This window comes from Gorilla gorilla, chromosome 18 (genome assembly GCF_029281585.2).
Source record: "Gorilla gorilla gorilla isolate KB3781 chromosome 18, NHGRI_mGorGor1-v2.1_pri, whole genome shotgun sequence".
Lineage (NCBI taxonomy): Eukaryota > Metazoa > Chordata > Mammalia > Primates > Hominidae > Gorilla > Gorilla gorilla.
Window position 1 is genome coordinate 30,318,742 of NC_073242.2, and position 23,201 is coordinate 30,341,942.

The window sequence follows — 23,201 nt, forward strand, 5'->3', positions numbered from 1 at the left end:
CACAGGCTCAAGCCAATGCACCGGGCTTCATGACTTGCTTATCCTTGCTTTTGAGAAGTTCATGACCCAGGATGGGAGTCAGATGGGCAAAGAAATGACTGTAAGAGATAAGCAATGCTACGATGGATGTGAACCCAAGTGCTATAGACGTGAAGTTTTTTGTTTGTTTTTTCACACCACCTGAGCAAGACAGGAAGCCTTCACGGCAGAGGTGACCACTGAACAGCATTAAGAAAAATGGGAAAGAATCTCCTGGGGAGAGGTCAAGGCAGAGCATCCCAAGCAGAGGGTCTGGGACAGAAGCTCCAAAGTGGGCAGGGACACAGTACCGAGCCCTCGTGGAGTCTGGGAAGGCTGAAGCTGGGGGCGGCTGGCCATCATCAGGACCCGCCTGGGGCTGAGCTTCCCAGCCCAGATCCCTGGGGCTCATGTCACCTCACACCCCATCCTTAAACGTGCCTCTCTCCCTTCCTCCTCCCCAGACTCCCCACCCAGCCTCCGACGTGCAAGGCCCCAGGCACGTTTCCTGAGAAGATAAAGGGCTTCAGCGGTTCCTCCCCCGCTGTGGGCCTGAGGACTCCCAGGAGGTACCCAGCTCCCCACAGACCAGCTATTTCGGCCCAAGCCCAAACACAAGCTGGTGGATTCTGGCTGGGAAGCCAGAGCACTGCAGGCTGACCATAAAAGGAGAAAACCCAGCGGGGACTGAGCACAGACCCAGGCTCCCTGCGTCTGCCCTTCTTTCTGGTAACAGGCTGCTGGGGGATCCAGTGAGAGGTAATCAAAACCCGTCTCTGCAGGGCCATCAATACCCCTGGGCTAGTAAAGAAGAAAGGTCTCAGCCTCCATTGCCTGTAGAAAAGTGGCTCTCTACCTAATGCCCCGCACGGAGGCAGATGCCAGAGGTTCTGGATCTTCCATGGTGTGACTGTGAACGTGGCCACTGCATGGCCCTTGACAGTGGGTCCTTGGCAGCTGACTGCTAATGCCTGTTGAACTTGTCCTGTCCATGCACCGTGTCCCTACACACTGACCGAATTACCCTTGTAACAACTGGAGTAGGCACAGTCATCATCCTCACGGGACAAGTGAGGAAACGGAGGCACAAAGTAATAGCCGGGGCAGAGCTGGGAGGTGAACCCAGCTCCAGAGCCCATGACCTAAGCCATTCTGTAAGTGAGGGCCCTTCTCTTTCTCCAGCCTTCATCTCCCCACTCTACTCTCCCGGCAGAGTTGGTTAGGATGAGATGCTGAGTAAGAAGAGATACTTTGAGAGCCTGTGCTGCAACCCAACAGGTGTTTTCCAAACCTACAGGAAGCCCTGGTATTGTAAAAGCAGAACTGGGCTGGGCATAGGAGCTCATGCCTGTAATCCCAGTGCTTTGGGAGGCTGAGGCAGAACGATTGCTTGAGGCGAGGAGTGTGAGACTCAAAGCGAGACCCCTATCTCTATGAAAAAAAAAATTTTTTTAATTAGCTGTGGACGGAGGTGTGTGCCTGTAGCCCCAGCTATTTGGAAGGCTGAGGCAGGAAAATTGCTTGAGCCTAGGAGTTCGAGGTTACAGGGAGCTATTATTGTGCCACTGCACTCTAGCTTGGGTGAAAGAGTGAAACTCTGTCTCAAAAAAAATATAATAAATAAAAACATGAAAGCAGAACTGGCCAGTGAAGGGGTGTAGGAGACAGGAAAACCAATGCTCTCCCTCTTGGGCCTCCACTCCTACCTCCTACATTCTCCCCCTTCTCTCTGCTCCAGCCCCAGCAGCCTCATAGAACCTACATCAAGTTCCCTAGCCAAGCCTACACTTCACCTTCCAAGGAAGCCTCCCCTGTCCTCCCAAGGTCCCCAGGGCTACACTTCCCCACTCCCTGGACCTCCTCTTCTTAGCAGCTACTTGTGGGATGATTCAATTCGTATTTACACATACGCACAGTAGGCTGTGTCTAGGGCAACATCGAATAATCAATATTGTTAGAATGACCGGGTGTGGTGGATCACATCTGTAATTCCAGCACTTTGGGAGGCCGAGGCGGGAGGATTGCTTGAGGCCAGGAGTTCGAGACCAGCCTGGGCAACATAATGAGACCTCATCTCTACAAAAAATCAAAAAATTAGCCAGGCGTGATGATCTGTGCCTGTGGTCCCAGCTACTTGGGAGGCTGAGAGGGGAGGATCACTTGAGCCCAGGAGTTGGAGGCTGGAGTGAGCTATGAGTGTGCCACTCCACTCCAGCCTGGGCAACAGGGCAAGGCCTTGTCTCACAAAAAAAATGCTGTTGGATAAAGAAAGGAATGGGGAGCCAGACTGCCCAGAGGCTGGGAGGACACCGAGGGAGGTGGCTGACACATGCAATTTAACAAGGAAGGTGCTGGCCAGGCACTGTGGGTCACGCCTATAATCCCAGCACTTTGGGAGGCCGAGGTAGGTGGATGCTTGAGCTCAGGAGTTCAAGGCCAGCCTGAACAACATAGCAAAACCTCATCTCTACAAAAAATACAAAAATTAGCCAGTTGTACTGGTGCATGCCTGTATGCAGCTACTCTGGAGGCTGAGGTGGGAGGATCACCTGAGCCTGGAGAGGCTGAGGCTCAGGTGAGCCGAGATCACACCACTACACTCCAGCCTGGGCAACAGAGTGAGACCCTGTCTCAAAAAAGCCCAAAACAAACAAGGAAGGTGTTGCCAAGTGTCAGCTGGGGCTTTTCAAGTTCACTCCCTTAAGTATGTCCCTTTTTCAATTTAATATTTACGGTTTTTGTTTTTGTTTATTTTTATTTTTTTGAGACGGAGTTTTGCTCTTGTTGCCCAGGCTGGAGTGCAGTGGGGCAATCTCGGCTAACTGCAACCTCTACCTCCCAGGTTCAGGCGATTCTCCTGCCTCAGCCTCCCGAGTAGCTAGGATTATAGTCGCCCACCACCATGCCTGGCTAATATTTTGTATTTTTAGTAGAGATGGGGTTTCACTACATTGACCAGGCTGGTCTCGAACTCCTGACCTCAGATGATCTGCCTGCCTCTGCCTCCCAAAGTGCTGAGATTACAGGTGTGAACCACTGTGCCTGGCCAATATTTACTATTTTATAACAAATAATTCTCCTTTGCTGTCTCCCTTCCCTGTAATGCACCATGGGTACCAAAAATGAAAATAAAATAAAAATAAAAACGTGAACTTTTCATGATTAGTCAGAGCACCAAACAGATACTCCTAGCACCTCTGTAAAGACTGAGCCAGCCAGACAGAGCCATTCATTCCCACACACAGTCCCCCATCATTCCCAACCGGGCCAGACACATAGCTGACAGCCACTGAAAAACCCACAAGAGACAGAGAAGCATTTGGCTGTACCCCTTCCTGGAGATGTGTTTGTAGCAGCACTGCCTCTGCAGAGAAACAGCTGGGAATTACTTCTTGGCTCCGCCCTATCACCTCTGCCCCCAGGGCCCGTTTCCTCACCAGGGAAATCGACAAAAATCCAGACCTTTCAAGGGCATGAAGATGATTGAAAGAGACTGGATTCAGAAGGAGCTTAAAATTGTTTTACCCACAGCACATTTAAGAGCTTGGTAATTGCCGTTAATATCATCTTTATCATCATCATCATCATCATCATCATCATCATCCAAAATAGTGATCTAGGGAAGAGGTTATAGACAGCAGTGATTCTGAATCGGCAGGACAGGATATTCAACCAAGGATATTTAACCCCTTTCTGATTACAAGGTGTCATGGTCTGAATGCTCATGTCTCCCTCAAATTCATATGCTGGAATCCTTACCCCTAAAGTGATGATATTAGGAGGTGGGGCCTTTGGGAGGTGATGAGATCATGGGGGTTCAATCCTCATTGGGGGAGAGACCCAGAGAGCTAGCAGGTCCCTTCCACCATGTGAGACACAGCGAGAAGGCAGCACTAGGCCCTCACCAGACACCAAGCTTGATCTTGGACTTCCCAGCCTCCAGAACCATGAGAAACAAATATCTGTTTAAAAGCCACCCAGTCTATGGTATTTTGATATAGCAGCCTTAACAGGCTAAGACACAAGGCCTTTGCTAGTACTTAGCCTTCTGGGGGCCTCAGTTTCCTCTTCCGTTATATGGGGACAAGAATACTACACTATCTATACCACGCTACCTAGGAGGGAAGAGTAAACATTCTGAGGGCAACGAAGCTGGGTCCCCAGGTTTGACTCTCAGTTCTGGGGCCAAGTAGGTGTGCTGAGTTTTCCCCATCGATCAAATGGGGAGGCTGCCACCCACCCTGTGTGGTGCTAGTGAGGGCCGAGCAATGTGGGATTGATGGAGTAGTGAACCCAGGTCCTGACCTATTGCAGGGGTGCTGAGGACATCAGTGCCCTTCCTCTCTCTGCCTCTACTGGGGAGCAGCCTCAGGGGAGTTGGGTGAGCAGGAACCATCCCCCAGGGGGCTGCCAATCTCAAGCAGAAGGATACAGCCGAGTGTGGGAACTTGCAAAGTGGAGAAAGTCGTTTGGATCACTCCACCCGCAGAGTTGTCTTAAGCTTAGAGAGGACTTAGCCAAGAGCCCCAAGCTGATAAAGGCTGGCTGTTATTTCTTTTTTTAATCCCCTGAGCGTGGCCATTTGTTGCTAATGAGGTGAGGACAAAACATTACTTGTGGCTATCTTGCATAGGGCAAGTGCAGAGGCTCAGAATGGAATCTTATCTGCTTTCCTGCCCCTCCTACACCCCAGGGACCCATGGAGGGGCTCCAAAGTGGTTCTTGTCTGGAGGGCTTTAATGGTGCTTTTCTCCTATTCATCACGTTCATTTATTGAACTCAGCTCCAGCCTCCTAAGCTTTGAGCTGTCAACACTCTGAGATGAAAGACAGTAGACAGCCTTCCGTGGGATTGAGGGGGATCCCTGTGGTTGCCCGGTGTCACCAACTGACCAGCAGGGCTCCGGCTTTGGAGTCAGGATAATCCAAGTGTATATTTGGCTCTGACACTTAACAAATCTGCAGCAAGTTCTCCACTCCTCTGAGTCTGTTTTCCCAGCTGTAAAAGGGGGCTAATAATAGCTCTTGCGGCTAGCGTTGGATCACCCAATAAACCTTGTAAGCATATGCTGAGGGCACACCCACACAGGCATGCACGAGAAGGAAGTATGCCATAGTTGCCATTTCATAACCACCACGAAGATAAACATCATGGGAAAAATAGCAACTTTAGGCTGGGCACGGTGGCTCACACCCATAATCCCAGCACTTTGGGAGGTCAAGGCAGGAGGATCACTTGAGGCCAGGAATGAGAGACCAGCCTGGGCAACACAGTAAGATCTTATCTCTAAAAAAAAAAAAAAAAAAAAAAAGATTTTTTAACTAGGCACAGTGGGCTCACACCTGTAATCCCAGCACTTTGAGAAGCCTAGGCAGGTGGATCACTTGAGCTCAGGAGTTCAAGACCAGCCTGGGCAACATGGTGAAATCCCGTCTCGACAAAAAATACAAAAATTAGCCGGGTGTGGTGGTACGTGGCTGCAGTCCCAGCTACTTGGGGAGCTGAGGTGAGAAGATCACTGGAGCCTAGGAGGTCAGGCCTGCAGTGAGCCGTGTTTGTGCCACTGCACTCTAGCCTGGGTGACAAAGTGAGAAACTGTCTCAAAAATAAAAACGACTGGGCACAGTGGCTCATGCCTGTAATCCCAGCACTTTGGAAGGCCAAGGTGGGTGGATCACCTGAGGTCAGGAGTTCAAGACCAGTCTGGTCAACACGGTGAAACACCATCTCTACTAAAAGTACAAAAATTAGCTGGGCATGGTGGCATGTGCCTGTAATCCCAGCTACTCAGGAGGCTGAGGCAGGAGAATCACTTGAACCCGGGAGGTGGAGGTTGCAGTGAGCTGAGATCGTGTCATTGCACTCCAGCCTGGGTGACAGGGGTGAAACTGTGTCTCAAAACAAACAAACAAAAAACACTTTTTTTTTTTTTTAATTAGCTGAGCATGGTGGTGCATCTCTGTAATCTCAGCTACTTGGGAAGCGGAGGCAGGATTGCTGAACCCAGGAGTTTGAGGCTGCAGTGAGTTATAATCGCGCCATTACACTCCAGCCTGGGCAACAGAGCAAGACCCTGTCTCTAAAAAAACCAAAAATAAAAACAATTTTGTCAACCTTCTTTACTTTATAATTTAATTTTTTTTTGATGACATATGCCTGCACCTTAATAGTTTCAGGGTTTAATTTTAAAATTCCTAATCTGGTCCTGTCCACCTTGTAGGTTTGTGGTAAAGGTTAACTGAGAATATTTCTGTAAAGCCCTGAGCTTTATAGGAAGCATATAATAAAAATCCATGATTATTATTATCGCTTCTTTGCAAAAGAAGGCATGAGAGAATTCCCATGAGAAGATGGTAGGCTGAGTGCATGCATTTAGCTCTCTTCCTTCCTAAACCTTACTAAAATAACTGTAAAAGACTTTCCAAAAATACATGAACCAGTTTAGCTGGGCATGGTGGCTCATGCCTGGAATCCCAGCTCTTAGGAAGCCACAGGCATGAGGAAAGCTTGAGCCCAGGAGTTCAAGACCTGCCTGGAAAATATAACAAGACCCCATTCTCCATACAAAAGGGGGGGAAAAAGGCAAAAAAAAAAAAAAAAGTGTAAAAAGGCCGGGCGTGGTGGTTCACGCCTGTAATCCCAGCACTTTGGGAGGCTGAGGTGAGTGGATCACCTGAGGTCAGGAGTTCGAGACGAGCCTGGCCAACCCGTCTCTACTAAAACTACAGAAATTAGCTGGGCATGGTGGCATGCACCTGTAATCCCAGCTACTCAGGAGGCTGAGGCTGGAGAATCGCTTGATCCTGGGAGGTGGAGGCTGCAGTGAGCAGAGATCGTGCACTCCAGCCTGCGCGACAAGAGGGAAACTCCATCCCAAAAAAAACAAACAAACAAACCAAAAAGTGTAAAAATATATGAGGCAGTTTAAAAAGAATTAGAGAGGGGAGAACAGCAAAGCCGTCTTGGAAGACAGAAAATGGGATAAGCGTTGAAAAGTACCAAGAAAAAGGCCAGACACCGTGGCTCACGCCTGTAATCCCAGCATTTTGGGAGGCCGAGTTGGGTGGATCACCTAAGGTTGGGAGTTCGAGACCAGCCTGACCAACATGGTTGAACCCCATCTCTATTTAAAATACAAAAATTAGCCGGGTGTGGTGGTGGATGCCTGTAATCCCAGCTACTTGGGAGGCTGAGGCAGGAGAATCACTTGAACCCGGGAGGTGGAGGTTGCAGTGAGCCGAGATCATGCCATTGCACTCCAGCCTGGACAACGAGAGTGAAACTCCATCTCAAAAAAAAAAAAAAAAAAAAAAAAAGGTACCAAGAAAAAAGTCTAGGTGAACAGTGAGGAAAGGTGAGAAACGACCTAATTTCAACACCGAATTCCCCATTTCTGCCCCAAACCTCAGAAACTGGCAATGCCAGGGGCCTCTGGAAGAAAAGATCAAGGAGGAGACAAAAACATAAGGACTGGGTCAAATATAAGGCACTGTTAGACCCCTCCCATATCTTCTACACTCCCTGAAGCCAAGTGACTGCCCTTCTCACACCCCACAGAAGGTGGTGGGTTTAGTCTCTGGTGAGGGTTAAACAGAGGGTCTCCGTCCTGGGGAGACACCAGGAACCATACTGAAAGAAGGAAGGTAATGTACAAATTTCACTGCACATTTTGAAACCCGCAGCTTCTTTTCAACTAGACCCTCAAAATGATGCTAGACAAATCTTTAACCTCCAGGCAGAAGATTTTTCTACAAACCTTCTCTGAAGAATCAGATTAGCCCATGAACAAAAGACTGAAAGATGAAACAGAAGTGTCCTAATGGGGTAGCCCAGCACTTTCATATTATAGCCAAGCACATCAGCAAGCCCATCCTATAAGCACTGAGCTTCCATCAACAATTTGGTATCCTATGCACTAAAGCATCCAAGATGAATGGATAGCCAAGAATCCCAAGACATCTGAAGAAATCCACTAATATGACAGACAGAAGTTAAAACAATTAGGAAAATATGTATCTTGGAGGAAATAGACTCTGCATTAAATATCCTCTGAGAAACAGGATATTGCATCCACAGAAAAAGAATATCATATGAAAGAAACATTTAAAAATAAAATAGAATTTTTTGAATTTAATAAAATATATACCAGAAATTTAAAACACAATGGAAGGGTTAGGGAAAAAAGTTGAGGTAAGTGCCCAGAAAATACCATTAAAAACATTAAAGTGATGAAAATGACAAGAGAAAGAGATTTAAATTATAGGATTAGTCTAGGAATTCCATTATGGAAATAAAAAGACTTCTAAGAAAAAGAAACAGAGAACACAGGGAGAAAGACAGCATCAAGGAAATAATTTGCAAAATTTCCCAGAATTTGTGGACACAAGTTTATAGATTAATTGGGCCACTAAGTGTCCAGGATAACAAATAAAAATGGACTCATAGCAAGTCCCATCATCCTGAATAGGGGTACAAAGACAGTCTAAAAGCTTCTAGAGAAGGAGGAAAAACAAAAACTGGTCATGTACAAAGGATCAAGAATATTCCCAGCCAGGAAGGTGAATATAATCACACACACACACACACACACACACACACGAATCAGATTGGGTTTCATCTTCTCAAAACTGAAACTAGAAGGCAACAACACAAATGCCTTAAAAGCTCAGGCAAGAAAGTTATTTATAACTTTCTGAAAACAACTTTCTTGCCTGAAATTTTAAACCCAGCTAAACTATCCTTTAAGTGTTAGAGAAGCATCAAGCCTCTCAGATATGGAAGTTCTCAATGCCTCAAGATCACGTACATTCTTTCTTGAGAAGCTACTGGACAAAGTGCTTGATTTAAGCAGGAGAGTAAAGCAAGAAAGAGGAAGACATGAAAACTGGGAAATAAGGAATCCACTATGAAAGCATTAAGGGGAATTTCAAGGATGCTGAAAAAGATCCTATATGACAGTTACTAGCTATAGAGAAAGCCAGGGCAGATCAGAAGGCTATAGTAGAGATCACATTCAAGGAGATGATATCAATATGATATCCAATACATGTCTGGACATATTAAAAGAAGATTAACACATTTAGAAAGAGATTTTGGGGCAGAATTGGTGGTTAAGTACATGGAAAACAAGATTGGGGAAAAAAAAAGGCAATTGCTAACTCCAGGAAAAAGAAAAGTCATACAGAAAGAAGAAAAATAGTCACAAAGCAGTGCAAAGCTCAGCTTCGAATAACATCTACATAATCATAATAATGTAAACTCTAGAGAGCATTACATAGTCATAATAATGGAAACTCTGAACACTGAGTTTGTCAAAACTAAGATAAAATTATACTGGGACTCTGATATGAGGCATGTGTGTTGGAATGAGGAAATAGGGGCAAATCCAGGGGGTGAATGAGCTAAATTTCATCTTTCATGGAGGAAAGTCAATAGATGATACCTAAAATTGAAAACAAAATTAAGATAGCAGCACAATGATCAAGTGTTGTTTTCAGAGATATGGTGGTAAATACCAAAAAAAAAAAAAAAAATCAATTAAAGGAGTTGAGAAGTAGCAGAGGATGGCTATTTTTCTTAACAAGCCTTCAAAAATTACTTGACTCTAAGCCATCTGCATGAATACTTTTAACAAAAATAAAAACCAATTTTTTAAAAAAGGGAACAAGGAATTCCTACATGCACTGATATGTAACACCCTCTGGCAAAATATAGACTGTATATATATGGAATGCTAGTATTTGTAGGGAAATCTTAGGGAAGAAAATAGATACCTATTTGCTTATACTTGCAAAAATATCTCTAGGAGAAAACCTCATACACTAGAAACCATAATTGTCTCTTGGGAGGGAAGCTAAGGGTCTAACGCACAAGGGTTGAAGGGAGAAGTTCACCTTTTGAATTTGTATGTATCATCTTTCCAAAAACAAACCATGGCCGGGCGCAGTGGCTCATGCCTGTAATCTCAGCACTTTGGGAGGTTGAGGTGGGCAGATCACCTGAGGTCAGGAGTTTGAAACCAGCCTGGCCAACATGGCAAAACCCCATCTCTACTAAAAATACAAAAATTAGCCAGGCATGGTGGTGTGTGCCTGTAGTCCCAGCTACTCGGGAGGCTGAGGCACAAGAATTGCTTGAACCCAGGAGACAGAGGTTGCAGTGAGCCGAAATCATACCACTGAGCTGAGATCGTGCTGCTGCACTCCAGCCTGGGTGGCAGGGCGAGACTCTGCCTCAAAAAAAAAAAAGGTGGGGGGAGAATTTAAAAAATAAACATGACATAATTTATGCATATGCAGATATAAGATACATATTTTAAATATCAGCTTCTCTTCCCGTACCCTCAAGGGGCTTGGCTTCCATTTGGGAGGGTGCCATGTTGTGAAGTGTCTCTTAGAAAGTCCCTCCCATTTTCCCAACTCCTGTGAGGCAGCAAAGGGCTGAGCTCTGGCTCTGAGCTCCCTGCCACAGTATACTAGTCAACCCCTCTAAACCAGCTCCTCCCACACTCATCATACCCATTCTCACCCCTACATTTATGCTTTTATTATTCTTGGCTAGAAAGCCATCCCTGCCCCCTTCTCTCACCTTAGCAAACCATTCTTCGAGGCTTATAAAGCCCCACCTCTCTCAGATAACCCACCCCATCCATCCTGACCCTGGTAGGTTCTTTTCTATAAATAACTCTAATAATTCATTCATTCAACAAATACTAACTGAGCAGCTACTATGTGCCAGGCACCAGAAAATGTGCTGGAGATACAATGATGAACATGCAAGAAGGATGGAGTTTATAGGTCCTCAGGAACTTACTGTCTATGTGACACAACTGCAATGCTTCATCTTATATTCAGTGCATGTGTGTTACCCATCCCTCCTCAATCCCGCCTTTTCACACCCCATCTTTTCCATGAAGAACTCAAGGAAGAAGCCACATGTGCTAGCTTTCTCTCTCCACCTTCATGGTAAGCTTAGTGTGGATCCCAGCCCAGTGACTCAACAGAATGAGATAGTGCCATTTATCAATGGAGTCAACACACTGGGCCTACATGTTTCTTCACAAAAACCAATTTCCTACTTCGGAATGGAGAAAAAATCAAGCAGATGTACAGAATTCTTCCCAAGCTTAAATTTTTCTCCATTATTTTTGACATTCTTTTTATTTTTTATTTATTTATTTATTTTGAGACACAGTCTCGCTTTGTCGCCCAGGCTAGAGTGCAGTGGCGTGATCTCGGCTCACTGCAAGCTCCACCTCTCGGGTTCACACCATTCTCCTGCCTCAGCCCCCCTGAGTAGCTGGGACTACAGGCGCCTGCCACCGTGCCTGGCTAGTTTTTTTTGTATTTTTAATAGAGACGGAGAATCACCATGTTAGCCAGGATGGTCTCGATCTCCTGATCTCGTGATCCCCCCGCCTCGGCCTCCCAAAGTGCTGGGATTACAGGCGTGAGCCACCGTGCCTGATTCTTTTTATTTTTGGAGTCCGCCATCAGTGATTTGCCAGAAAGCACCAGGTCATGCCAAAATAGACGAGTGCATAGCAGGTGTTGGTTAACATTTAAATTAAGAGTTTATCTTTTATGGATGTGCATATTCACGGTTTTCATTTTCTTTCTTTCTTTCTTTCGTGACAGGGTCTTACTCTGTTGCCAAGGCTGGAGTATCATAGCACGATCATAGCACACTGCATTCTTGAAGTCCTGGGCTCAAGCCATCCTCCTGCCTCAGCCTCCAGAGTAGCTAGGACTACAGACTCATGCACTGTGGCCAGCTAATTATTTTTTTGCAGAGACAAGAGCTCACTATGTTGCCCAGGCTGGTCTCTAACTCCTGGCCTCAAGTGATCCTCCTGTCTCGGCCTCCCAAAGTGCTAGGACTGGAGACACGCTGCTGTGCTCAATCATGATAGTCATTTCCTATTGGAGCTTACTATGTGTCAAGTGAGCATTTCCAAGTAGTTTCAGAGAGCTGACTATGCAATTTTGTGTTAAAACCTAGAGCCCATGAGGAATCAAATATATGAACACAGGGTGTCCTTGTCAATTACAACATTGCCTCACAGTTAAGAGGGGGTCTAGCGCAGGCATCTCAAACCACCGACTGGTACTGCACAGCAGGAGGTGAGCAGTGGGCTTCATCTGTATTTACAGCCACTCCCTATCACTCCAATTACTGCCTGAGCTCTGCTTCCTCTCAGATCAGAGGCGGCATTAGATTCTTATAGAACCACCAACCCTACTGTGAACTGTACATAAGAGGGATCCAGGCTGCTCATAGTGCTCCTTATGAGAATCTAATGCCTGATGATCTGTCACTGTCTCCCATCACCCCCAGATGGGACCATCTAGTTGCAGGAAAACAAGCTCAGGGCTCCCACTGATTCTACATGATGATGAGTTGTATAATGATTTCATTATATATGACAATGTAATCATAGAAATAAAGTGCACAATAAATGTAATGCGCTCAAATCATCCCAAACCATCTCTCCCCTGCGGTCCATGGAAAAACTGACTTCTACGAAACTGGTCCCTGGTGTCAAAAAGGTTGGGGACTGCTGGTCTAGGAAAGCAAAAGTCCCCACAACACAAAAATATTCTTCAATGACTACATGAGCAATCAAACTCCACCGAAACCTCCTTCTCTGACGATTCAGTGGCTTCACCTTGCCAATTATCGGGTATCAATATCCACCATCATGATACGAACACAAAACAAAGTGGCAGCTCTGCAAAATAAGGTGCAGTGACTGGCAAAGTCAGTGGCCTTGGAAAGGCCAAAAAAAAGATTCAGGGGCCAAGTGTGGTGGTGCACACCTGTAATCCCACCACTTTGGGAGGCCGAGGCGGGAGGATCACCTGAGGCCAGGATTTCAAGACCAGTCTGACCAACATGGTAAAGCCCCATCTCTACTAAAAATACAAAATTAGCCTGGTGTGATGGTGCATGCCTGTAATCCCAGCACTATGGGAGGCCGAGGCGGGCAGATCACAATGTCAGGAGATCGAGACCATCCTGGGTAACATGGTGAAACTCCATCTCTACTAAAAATACAGAATTAGCCGGGTGTGGTGGCACATGCCTATAATCCCAGTTACTTGGGAGGCTGAGGCAGTAGAATCGCTTGAACCCAGGAGGCGGAGGTTGCAGTGAGCTGAGATCACACCATTGCACTCCAACCTGGGCACCAAGAGGGAAACTCCATCCAAAAAAAAAAAAAAAAAAAAAGAAAGAAAGATAAAAGAAAGAAAATGATTCAGGGCAATTCACAGCTGAATGAACGCTAAGACCACAGGGGCTTTGAGAGACTTAAACACTAAAGAAGTAAAAGAAGCCCTTAGGAAAACTGGTGACCCATCACATAAATCTGTAAGAATGATCCTTTTCAGCTCGGGCTGCAGAAGTCAAGCATGACATGAAGATGTCATTTTATGCTCACATGATTTCATCCCTCACCCCAAAAAAAGTTACAGAAAAAAAACCCACACCCACTCTTCATTCATTTTATACTGAATCTGAAAATTAGCACCTACTTGTAATTAAAATAAAATTCTTATTACATGTAAGCTGAAATTAACCTATTTTTATAATTTGCAATGTTGGTTTTCTTTTCTTTTCTTTTCTTTTGAGACAAGGTCTGGCTCTCTCACCCAGGCTGGAATGCAGTGGCGTGATCTCGGCTCACTGCAACCTCCACTTCCTGGTCTCAAGCGATCCTCCCACCTCAGCCTCCCAAGAAGTGGGACTACCGGTATGTGCTACCACACCAAAGTAATTTTTGTATTTTTTGTAGAGACATGGTTTCGCCATATTGCCCAGGCTGGTCTCGAACTCATGACCTCGAGCAATCCACCCATCTTGGCTTCCCAAAGTGCCAGGATTACAGGCGTGAGCCACTGTGCCTGGCCTGCAATGTCATTTTTCAAGCTCAGTCAAATATTTTGCCCACTCTCTTTCCCTCCTCCACACACATACTATCTACAGTGAAACTTTGGTCTCTGTTTTAAGTGATCTTTTTCTGGAATGAATTATCTTCAGATAGTAAAAATTTCCTTCATATCATGCCATTTAGCTCAGTTAGTGTAATGAAAGGTCACATAAAAAAATGTTAATGGTGATGAGTTTTGGATGATAGAATCATAGGTGCCAGCAAGTTCTCTTTTACTTAAATATATGTTTAAGTTTTTCTAGAATGAATATACAATATTAAAGACTTTTTAAAGTTACAAATAAATTTTTTCAGAGCACTGTAGGAATGCTTACCCATCTGTCGCTCCCCCTCCTTCTCCTTTGCTAACAGAATTTTATTTCTTTTTGGTATTTAGATTAAAATGTGCTTAGTGGGACCTCAGCTCCAGAAAAGAACCAGGAATTGCTGGGTATGGTGGCTTATGCCTGTAATCCCAACACTTTGGGAGGCCAAGGCGGGTGGATAACTTGAAGTCAGGAGTTCGAGACCAGCCTGGTCAATATGGTGAAACCCGGTCTCGACTAACAATACAAAAATTTAGCCAGGCATGGTGGCACACACCTGTAATCCCAGCTACTCTGGAGGCTGAGGTGGGAGAATCACTTGAACTCAGGAGGCAGAGGTTGCAGTGAGCTCAGATCATGCCACTGTATTCCAGCCTGGGCAACAGAGTGAGACCCTGTCTCAAAAAAAAAAAAAAAAAGAACCAGGAATGGTTCAAACAAATCATAAACACTCCAATCCCCTCTGCCAGTGATTGCTGTAGGGGTTAGCATATGACCAAGTTTCTACCTGACTTAAAAAAAAAAAGAGAGAGAGACACAGGGAAAGAATTTTACCCTCCACTTCCTTCATGCTTTTGGATATTATCACATGAAAACGTGGTATCTGGAACTATGGCTACCACTTTGTGACCATGAGGAAGAAGCTGAGAAAAATCCCAAGGAAGTCAATCCTGAAATCAGCCACTAGACTTCCCGTTACGTGAGGCAATGAACTCCTACTGGTTAAGCCACTTTAGTTAGTTGTTATCTTACTTGCAACCAAAAGCACCCCAAATGATAGGAACACTGAGGTCTGTGATGCTCAGCTTCCCAAAGGTGTACACGAACCACTTTGTAAATACTCTTCCATCAAGGGACACCATAAAGAATGTGTGTGTTTGTGTGTTTAATACAAAGACAGATACCTGACTCCAGGAGCCGTCACTTTACAACCTGAGATTACAGCTCCAAGATTGCCCTTGCAAGGCTCCACCTGCTGGTCTTTGGAGGTAATGGCAGGCCCTGCCTAGAAGGGCCAAGGTTCTGGTCCTACCTGTGGAGTCTGGCTAACTGTCAGAAAGTTGGGGCACTTATACCTGAGTCCCTCTACCTTGGGGGCGGGGTCGTGGCATCTCTCAGGCACACCTGGATTCCTGCCTCAAGAACTTCCAGAATTGGGCTCCTCTCAACTCCCAACTCAGATCCCTGGGTTCCCACCTGTTGGTGCCCTTTCAGAGGGGGTGTGAGTTTTCGAGTTTCTTGTACTCTTCGCCTGACCTGGTACACTTGTTTGCATTAACTGCCTAGTCCCTCTGTTTGACTTGGGGGTGGCTATTTCAGGGGCTCCAAAGTGTTCTAAATAGAAGGTGAGAAGGCCTGGGTGCAGTGGCTCATGCCTATAATCCCAGAACTTTGGGAGGCCAAAGTGGGAGGATCGCCTGAAGCCAAGAGTTTGAGACCAACCAGTATAGCAAGATCCTGTCACTTCCAAAAACAAAACAAAACAAAACAAAAACAAAACACAAAAAAACACCTTTTTAAAATTAGCTTGACATGACAGTCCACGCCTGTAGTCCCAGCTACTCGGGAGGCTGAGGCAGGAGAATTGCTTGAGCCCAGGAGGCGGAGGTTGCAGGGAGCCGAGATGGCACCACTGCACTTCAGCCTGGGCGAGAAAGTGAGACCCTGTCTCAAAAATAATAAAACAATAGTAAAAATAATAACGTATAAACATGAAAGTAATAGGCACAAGTCTTAAGTTTGGAAAAACCAGCATTAACAATCTTCACAAGAAGCTACAAGATAGAGACTATCACCCCTTTTGACAAATGAGGAAACTGAGGCTGAAGAGGAAAAGATATTTACCCACAGTCCCACAGGGGTTGAGGGACAGGTAGGTGTCAACACAGACCACAATAGCTCAGCCCCAGGGCTGTTCCCCACCCACTTTCCATCCTTTGCAGACAGCTGGCCCGACAGGGCCCTTGGGCAGTGAGCCCCGGAGCTGGAGCTGGAGCAGGCCCATGCCCGTATTTGCCCAAGCTCTTGGCTCTCCCTCACCCTCCCAGGCTGCAAACACAGATGTTCCTTTTGCTTTTTCCCTTTTTCAGCCACAGTAACTCCTGGTCCCTCGCAGCGCCTGCCAAACTCCACATTCCTGGCAAGAACTGCAGACAAGCAGGACAGGAGAGGCTCCCTGGAGCTGGCCCCGTGCAGCCCTGAGTTCACTCACCTTGAAGCATGCTCCGGTAGGCCGTGTCTGCGATGGCGTAGATGTGAGGCGGCATCTCGTGCCTCTTCTTGCCCTTGTACATGTCGACGATCTTCTCCGAGTAGATGGGCAGGTGTTTATAGGGGTTGACCACCACGCAGAAGAGGCCAGAGTATGTCTGCAGACAGAGAACCCAGCTTACTTCCAGACCTCCTCCAGGGTAGACAGATCGCACAGAAGCACTCAGTATTCTCATGTTAGAGATGGGGAAACTGGAGCTTGGAGTCTTAGTGGAAACCCTGGGCCTCACTGATATTCCAGGTATGGGGGAAGAGGAGAAAGGGCGAGAGTGGGTTTCCAGGGTGCCTATATTTTGCAACTGTGGGGGGTTTTGTGTTTATTTTGAGATGGGGTCTCACTCTGTCACCTAGGCTGGAGTGCAGTGGTGTGAACATGACTCACTGCAACCTTGACCTTTCTGGACTCAGGTGATCCTCCTACCTCAGCCTCCTGAGTAGCCAGGACTACAGGCGGGTGCCACCAGGCCTGGCTGATGTTTATATTTTCTGTAGAGACATGGGTTTCACTGTGTTGCTCAGGCTGGTCTCAAATTCCTGGGCTCAAGCGATTCTCCCATTTCAGCCTCCCAAAGCACTGGGATTATAGGTGTGAGCCATTGCACCTGGCCAAACTGTGGAGTTTTGAAGAGCTCTGGGTTCAAATCTCAGCTCCACTCCTCCGAGCTGCCACTTTACCTCCCTGGACCTCACTGGCTTAAATAACAGCCACCGTTCATTGAGCACTTACTATGGGTTGGGCACCAAACTAAGCACTACGCAGGATCTTTTTTGGATGCTGACAATCGTATTAAATGCTCATCATTTAACAGGTGGCACAGAAAATGAACAGTGTGCCTAAGATATTAACTCAGGAACATTTAATAAAGAAAGTGTTTACAGATATGTGTGCAGAATTAAAGAAACCCAACCAGTGATGGGAGCAGTTAAGTCTGAAGAGCAAGAACAGAAGAGAATGTTGTTTACTTTTTTTTTTTTTTTTTTGAGACAGGGTCTTGCTCTGTCACCCAGGCTGCAGTGTAGTGGGGTAATCTTGGCTCACTACAACCTTGAGTTTCTGGGCTTAAGTGATCCTCTCACCTCAGCCTCCCAAGTAGGTGGTACCACAGGTGTGCACAACCATGCCCAGGTAATTTTTATTTTGTTTTTTTGTAGAGACGGGGTTTCACCATATTGCCCAGGCTGGTCTCGAACTCCTGAGCTGAGGCGATGCGCCAGTCTCAGCCTCCCAAAGTGCTGGGATTACAGGTGGGAGCCACCGCACCCAGCCAGAGAGGGAATGTCGTTAACTGAACATTGGAGGCATAGAAAGCCACACACCCCTAAAAAGGGGCTGTCCAGAGGGATCCGCAGTCATATAGAAACACAGCTGCCGAAACTGTGGTCCAGGAGGGAGGGAGGAAAAGGTAATAATCCTCCAAGCTCTCTCTCCTCCCACTACCCTCTGATCTCTTTCTGGGACCTCCCAACGTCCATATCTAAGAAGAAACCCCAGTGACTCAGTCTCTAGAAGATGGCAGAGGCATCTCCTCATGGCATCTTCACAACTACTCAGTAACAGTGATTTCCCCACCGCCTGTTTGACAGGAGGGCAAAGTGAGGCATGGTGAGGTTGTCACCAGGTTACACAGCTGGAGGGAAGTTGGGAACTAGAACTCCTGTTTACCCCACAGCGCCTGCTCCTGATCATTAATACCTTCCCCATCTGCAAAACAGAGACAAACACTGACATGAGCTCTCCAATGTGGATGAAGCTTGAAAATATGCCTAGTGAAAGAAGCCAGGCACGAAAGGTCACGTACTCTATCATCTCATTTATGTGAAGTGTCTAGAGTAGGCAAAGCCATGGAGACAGAAAACAGACTCGTGGTTCCCAGGGGCTGGAAAGAGGCGGGAAATGAGGAGGAACTGCTCATGGGTATAAGGTTTCCTTTTGAGGCTATAAAAATGCTCTGGGGCCAAGTGTAGTGGCTCATGCCTGTAATCCCAGCATTTTGGGAGGCCAAGGTGGGAGGATTGCTTCAAGCTAAGTGTTTGAGACCAGCTCAGGCAACAACACCCAGACCCCCTCTCTACCAAAAAAAAAAAAAAAAAAAAAAATAGCTGGCCATGGTGGTGATCACCTGTAGTCCCAGCTACTTGGGAGGCTGAGTCAGGAGGATTGCTTGATCCCAGGAGCTCAAGGTTATAGTGAGCTATGATTGTACCATTGCATTCTAGCCCCTGGGTGACAGAGCAAGACCCTGTCTTGAAATTGATAGCTGTACAACATTGTGAATGCACTTAATGGCACTGTTTTCTTTAAAATGTTTAAAATGGTAAATTTTATGTTATATGCACTTTACCATTTAAAAAATAGCAGTCCTCTCCTACTGGGTGAATAGGAGCATCTGAAAATAATCAGATCAGGGACGGAGGAGTCAAGGCACAAGGCAAGTCCCGCCATGCTGTACGTGATAAGGCACTATTGTCATGATTTTTCCTTACTGGATACTAGATTTTCCCATGGTTGAGGTCACAGTTCAGGAGACAGGCTCCAACCCGTCTCACAGGAACTGCTTTCCCCAAACGATAAACATCAGTACTGCCCAAGACTCTGATGGCCATAAAGCGTATCCTCTTCCCTGCAAATGACTTAGGGAGAACCACAGATCCATCTCTCAGTTACAGCTAGGGTGAACCAAGCAACAGAGGGTTAAGTGACTTGACCGAGGTCACCAAAGAAGATCCTGGCAGCACCAAGCCCAGCCTGGCCCACCCCCAGGTATGAGCATGGTCCATTATGCTATCCAGCCTAGGCCCATCCGACAGAAACAGAAACTACTGATCGTTCGTTCATTCACTCATTCATTCATTCATTCATTCATTCATTCATTCTGTATGTCCCAGATGCCATGCAAAAGGTGCTGGGACTACATTAGAACATTAAAAAAACACAGGATCCCAGCCCTCAAGGGGCTTTTAGTCAAGGGCTGGATCCAATTAGAGAGTGGGAAAGTCTGGCTGGGTGTGGTGGCTCACAACTGTAATCCCAGCACTTTGGGAGGTCAAGGCAGGAAGATTGCTCGAGCCCAGAAGTCTGAGACCAGCTTGGGCAGCACAGTGAGACCCCCATCTCTATAAGAAATTTAAAAATTAGCTGGGCATGGTGGCATTTACCTGTAGTCCCAGCCACTTGGGAGGCTGAGGTGGGAGGTTTGCTTAAGCCTGGGAGGTTGAGGTTGCAGTAAGCCGTGATTGTGCCATGCACTCCAGCCTGGGTGACATGGTAAGACCTTGTCTCAAAAAAAAAAAAAAAAAAGAAAGAAAAAGAGAGAGTGGGAAGGTCGTTCCAGGGCTCAGTCTGCTCAGGGACAATGGTATGTAATGTCTGGGGGTGCTGCGGAGGAATGATATTCTTTGAAGGTACAGGATTGTTGGGCGCAGTGGTTCACACCTATGATCCCAGCACTTTGGGAGACCAAGGAGGGCAGATTGCTCACACTCAGGAGTTCAAGACCAACCTAGGCAACACAGTGAGACCCTGTTTCTACCAAAAATACAAAAAATTAGCAGGGCATGGTGGCATATGCCTGTAGTCCCAGCTACTCGGCAGGCTGAGGCAGGAGAATCACTTGAACCTGGGAGGTGGAGGGAGGTTGTAGTGAGCCAAGGTGGTACCATTGCACTCCAGCCTGGGTGACAGAGGGAGACCCCATCTCAAAAAAACAAAAAAGGAAAGAAACAGGATTGATGGAGACAGAGGTTCTCACATCCCCTAAAAGGAGCATGAATGAGTCAACATATGCCTGTCTAAATAGCCATCAACCATTTACTGAGCACCTACTATATACCACATCTGTGTCAGAGGCTGGAGATGAAGAAATCAATGATAGCTCCTGCCCTCAAAGAACTTAAATCAGAGGGGGAGACAAGTACATTAAAACACGTCATAAGAACAGAGAATGATAGGAACAAGGAAGGGAAGGCCCTAACCCACGTTGGGGGTGGTCAGGTAAACCTCCAGGTGGGGAGGTATTCCCTGCGCTGAGTCTTAAAGGACAACAAGGTGTTAACCAGCTCAGGACAAAGCAGGGACATGGGCAGAAAAACAGGACACGGGGTCCCTGGGGGTGAACTATAAGCAGCTTGGTATAAGCAGCTCCATTGGACCGAAATGGAGAAGCAAAGCAAGGGTGAGAGGTAAGCGGGGCCTAGGAGCAACATCCAGCCTGTTGGGGCTGGGAGTGGGGGGCTGCCTGCCTGGACACCCCTCTTCCCCATTCCATCACCCAGGACCCTCCCACCCATCCAGCAAACACCAGCTGTAAGTGCCTTGAGGCCGGGGACCCCCCTCTTTCTCCTCTTCAGTCCCAGCACAGGCCTTGGTATAGAATAGGTGCTAACTAAATGCTTGCTAAATGCAAACCAGGGGAATAAATTAATGATACAGCTTCCTGAGAGCAGGGACAGCCTGACTTCACCTCCGTGACCTGGGGGCCTTGCACGGCAGCAGTAGGTACTCAGTGGACTGCATTGAGCCAGGCCAGGGGCCATGTCCGGTTCAATCGGTGTCCCCTGTCCCCAGGACAAGCCTCCCAAAGAGAAGCGCCCAGTCCGTGGTCACCTGAACAAAGGTCAATCAAGCCCCACCCTCCTTCAGGCCTCGACTCCATCTCCAGCTCATCTGGGGCTATGTCCACTGCCACGCCCCTTTTGAATGTAGGTATCATTTACAGCCCAACCTGTCCTCACTCAAGCCCTTGACTTGGAGGCAGTAAAGGGCAGTGGCTAAGGGCTCAGAACTGGGTATGGGGTACTTGAATTTGAACCTTCACTCTACTACTTCTTTGCTGTGTGACCCTGGGCAAGTCCCTTAACCTCTCTGAGTCTCACTTATCCTCATCTACAAAACAGGGAGGCATACGAACAAGCCCTTCATAGATGTGCTGCGAGATAATGCTCGAAAAGCATTTAGCATGGCGGCTGGTATGTAGTAGGTGCTCAATCAATGTTATTTAGTGACTCTTACTATGCTCCCTTCATTTCACGAGAGGGAAAGTCTTGCCACCTTAGAGCCTTCAATATGCTGTTCTCTCCACTTGGAACACTTTTCCCCTCATCTTCCCACAGCTGGTTCCCTCTCATCTTTTAGAGCTCTGCCTAAATGTTACCTCCTGGATTGTGACCCACACACTACTGTATCTCCTGCACCCCACACAGTGCCAGGGACAGGGTAGACACTCAGTCAGCTGTAATCCCAGCACTTCGGGTGGCCAAGGAGGTCAGATCACTTGAGGTCAGGAGTTCGAGACCAGCCTGGCCAACATGTCAAAACCCTGTCTCTACTAAAAATACAAAAATTAGCCAGGCATGATGGCAGGTGCCTGTAATCCCAGCTAGTCGGGAGGCCGAGGTAGGAGAATCACTTGAACCCAGGAGGTGGAGGTTATAGTGAGCTGAGATCATGGTGCTGCACTCCAGCCTGGGCAACAGAGTGAGACTCTTAAAAAAAAAAAAAAGAAGGAAGGAAGGAAAGTAAGAAAGAAAGGAAGAAAGAGAGATAGAGAAAAGAAAAGAATAAAAGGAATTTTTAAAAAGAAGGAAGAGGCCGGGCATGGTGGCTCACACCTTTAATGCCAGCACTTTGGGAAATCGAGGAGGTCAGATCACTTGAGGTCAGGAGTTTGAGAACAGCCTGGCTAACATGGCAAAACCCCGTCTTTACTAAAAATACAAAAATTAGCTGGGTGTGGTGGCGCGTGCCTGTAATCCCAGCTACTCAGGAGGCTGAGGCAGGAGAGTCACCTGAACCAAGGAGGCAGAGGTTATGTGAGCCGAGATCATGCCACCACACTCCAGCCTGGGTGACAAAGTGAGACTGTCTCAAAGAAAAAAAATAAATAAATAAAATGAATTTTTAAAAAGAAGGACCACACTGCCTTTTCAACTCCATCACCAGCTTCTGAAAGAGGAATATGACTTTCATCCTCTTTGTTTGGGACATCTCTCCCAGTGCCATGCACACAACAAGCATTTAATCCATACTTCCAGGTAGATCTGAATCTCTGCTGAGTTCTGTAAAAGCTTTCTAAGCAAGCCAGGGTATGACGATGGAGCAAAGGTAAGACTGGTGCAGGCAGCTGCACATCTCACGGCAGGGCCGTGGGGCTTCAGCATCTGGCTCTTCCTCCCACATCATTCAGCCACTTCTCCTTCACCTCGACCCAGCCCAACCATAGTTGGCTGTGTTTCTGCCTCTCTGGCCCCATGAGCCCCTCTCCAGCTGGTTAAATTCAGAGGTTTCAACATCCCAGCCTCCTGTGTCCCAGCCGGCATCTCATGGGCCCTGTGCCACCAGCAAGTCCCAGCTGCAGGCCCAGGATTTCCCTCTTGTGACCGTATTAGGAAGCAGCTCCAGTTTTTCTCTGACGCTTTATATGGTCAGCCACAGAGCCCTGAGCAGGGGGTGCTCCCAGGGCCTGCAGCAGAAATGAGGAACAGGGAGGGAAGGGAGGGAAGTGGAAGGAACACTGGCTTTCAGACACACAGGGATAGCCAGGTGCAGTGGCTCACACCTGTAATCCCGGCACTTTGGGAGGCCAAGGTGGGTGGATCACCTGAGGTCAAGAGTTCGAGACCAGCCCGGCCAACACAGTGAAACCTCATCTCTACTAAAA

The 23,201-nt window shown here is 47.0% G+C and overlaps 1 protein-coding gene across 6 annotated transcripts in view; it reads right to left on the minus strand.

Annotated features, from left to right (window-relative positions):
• Positions 1 to 23,201, minus strand: part of MYH11 (myosin heavy chain 11) — a 160,237-nt gene that overhangs the window by 110,759 nt on the left and 26,277 nt on the right. For 4 of the 6 annotated variants that reach the window (XM_031002889.3, XM_055365702.2, XM_055365704.2 and 1 more), the window contains exon 3: positions 16,487 to 16,643. In XM_031002889.3, the coding sequence (XP_030858749.2) occupies positions 16,487 to 16,643 (157 nt within the window). Of the gene's footprint in view, positions 1 to 16,486; positions 16,644 to 23,201 lie in introns of those variants that run through there. The other 2 variants (XM_063699582.1, XM_055365705.2) reach the window with 1 other exon arrangement.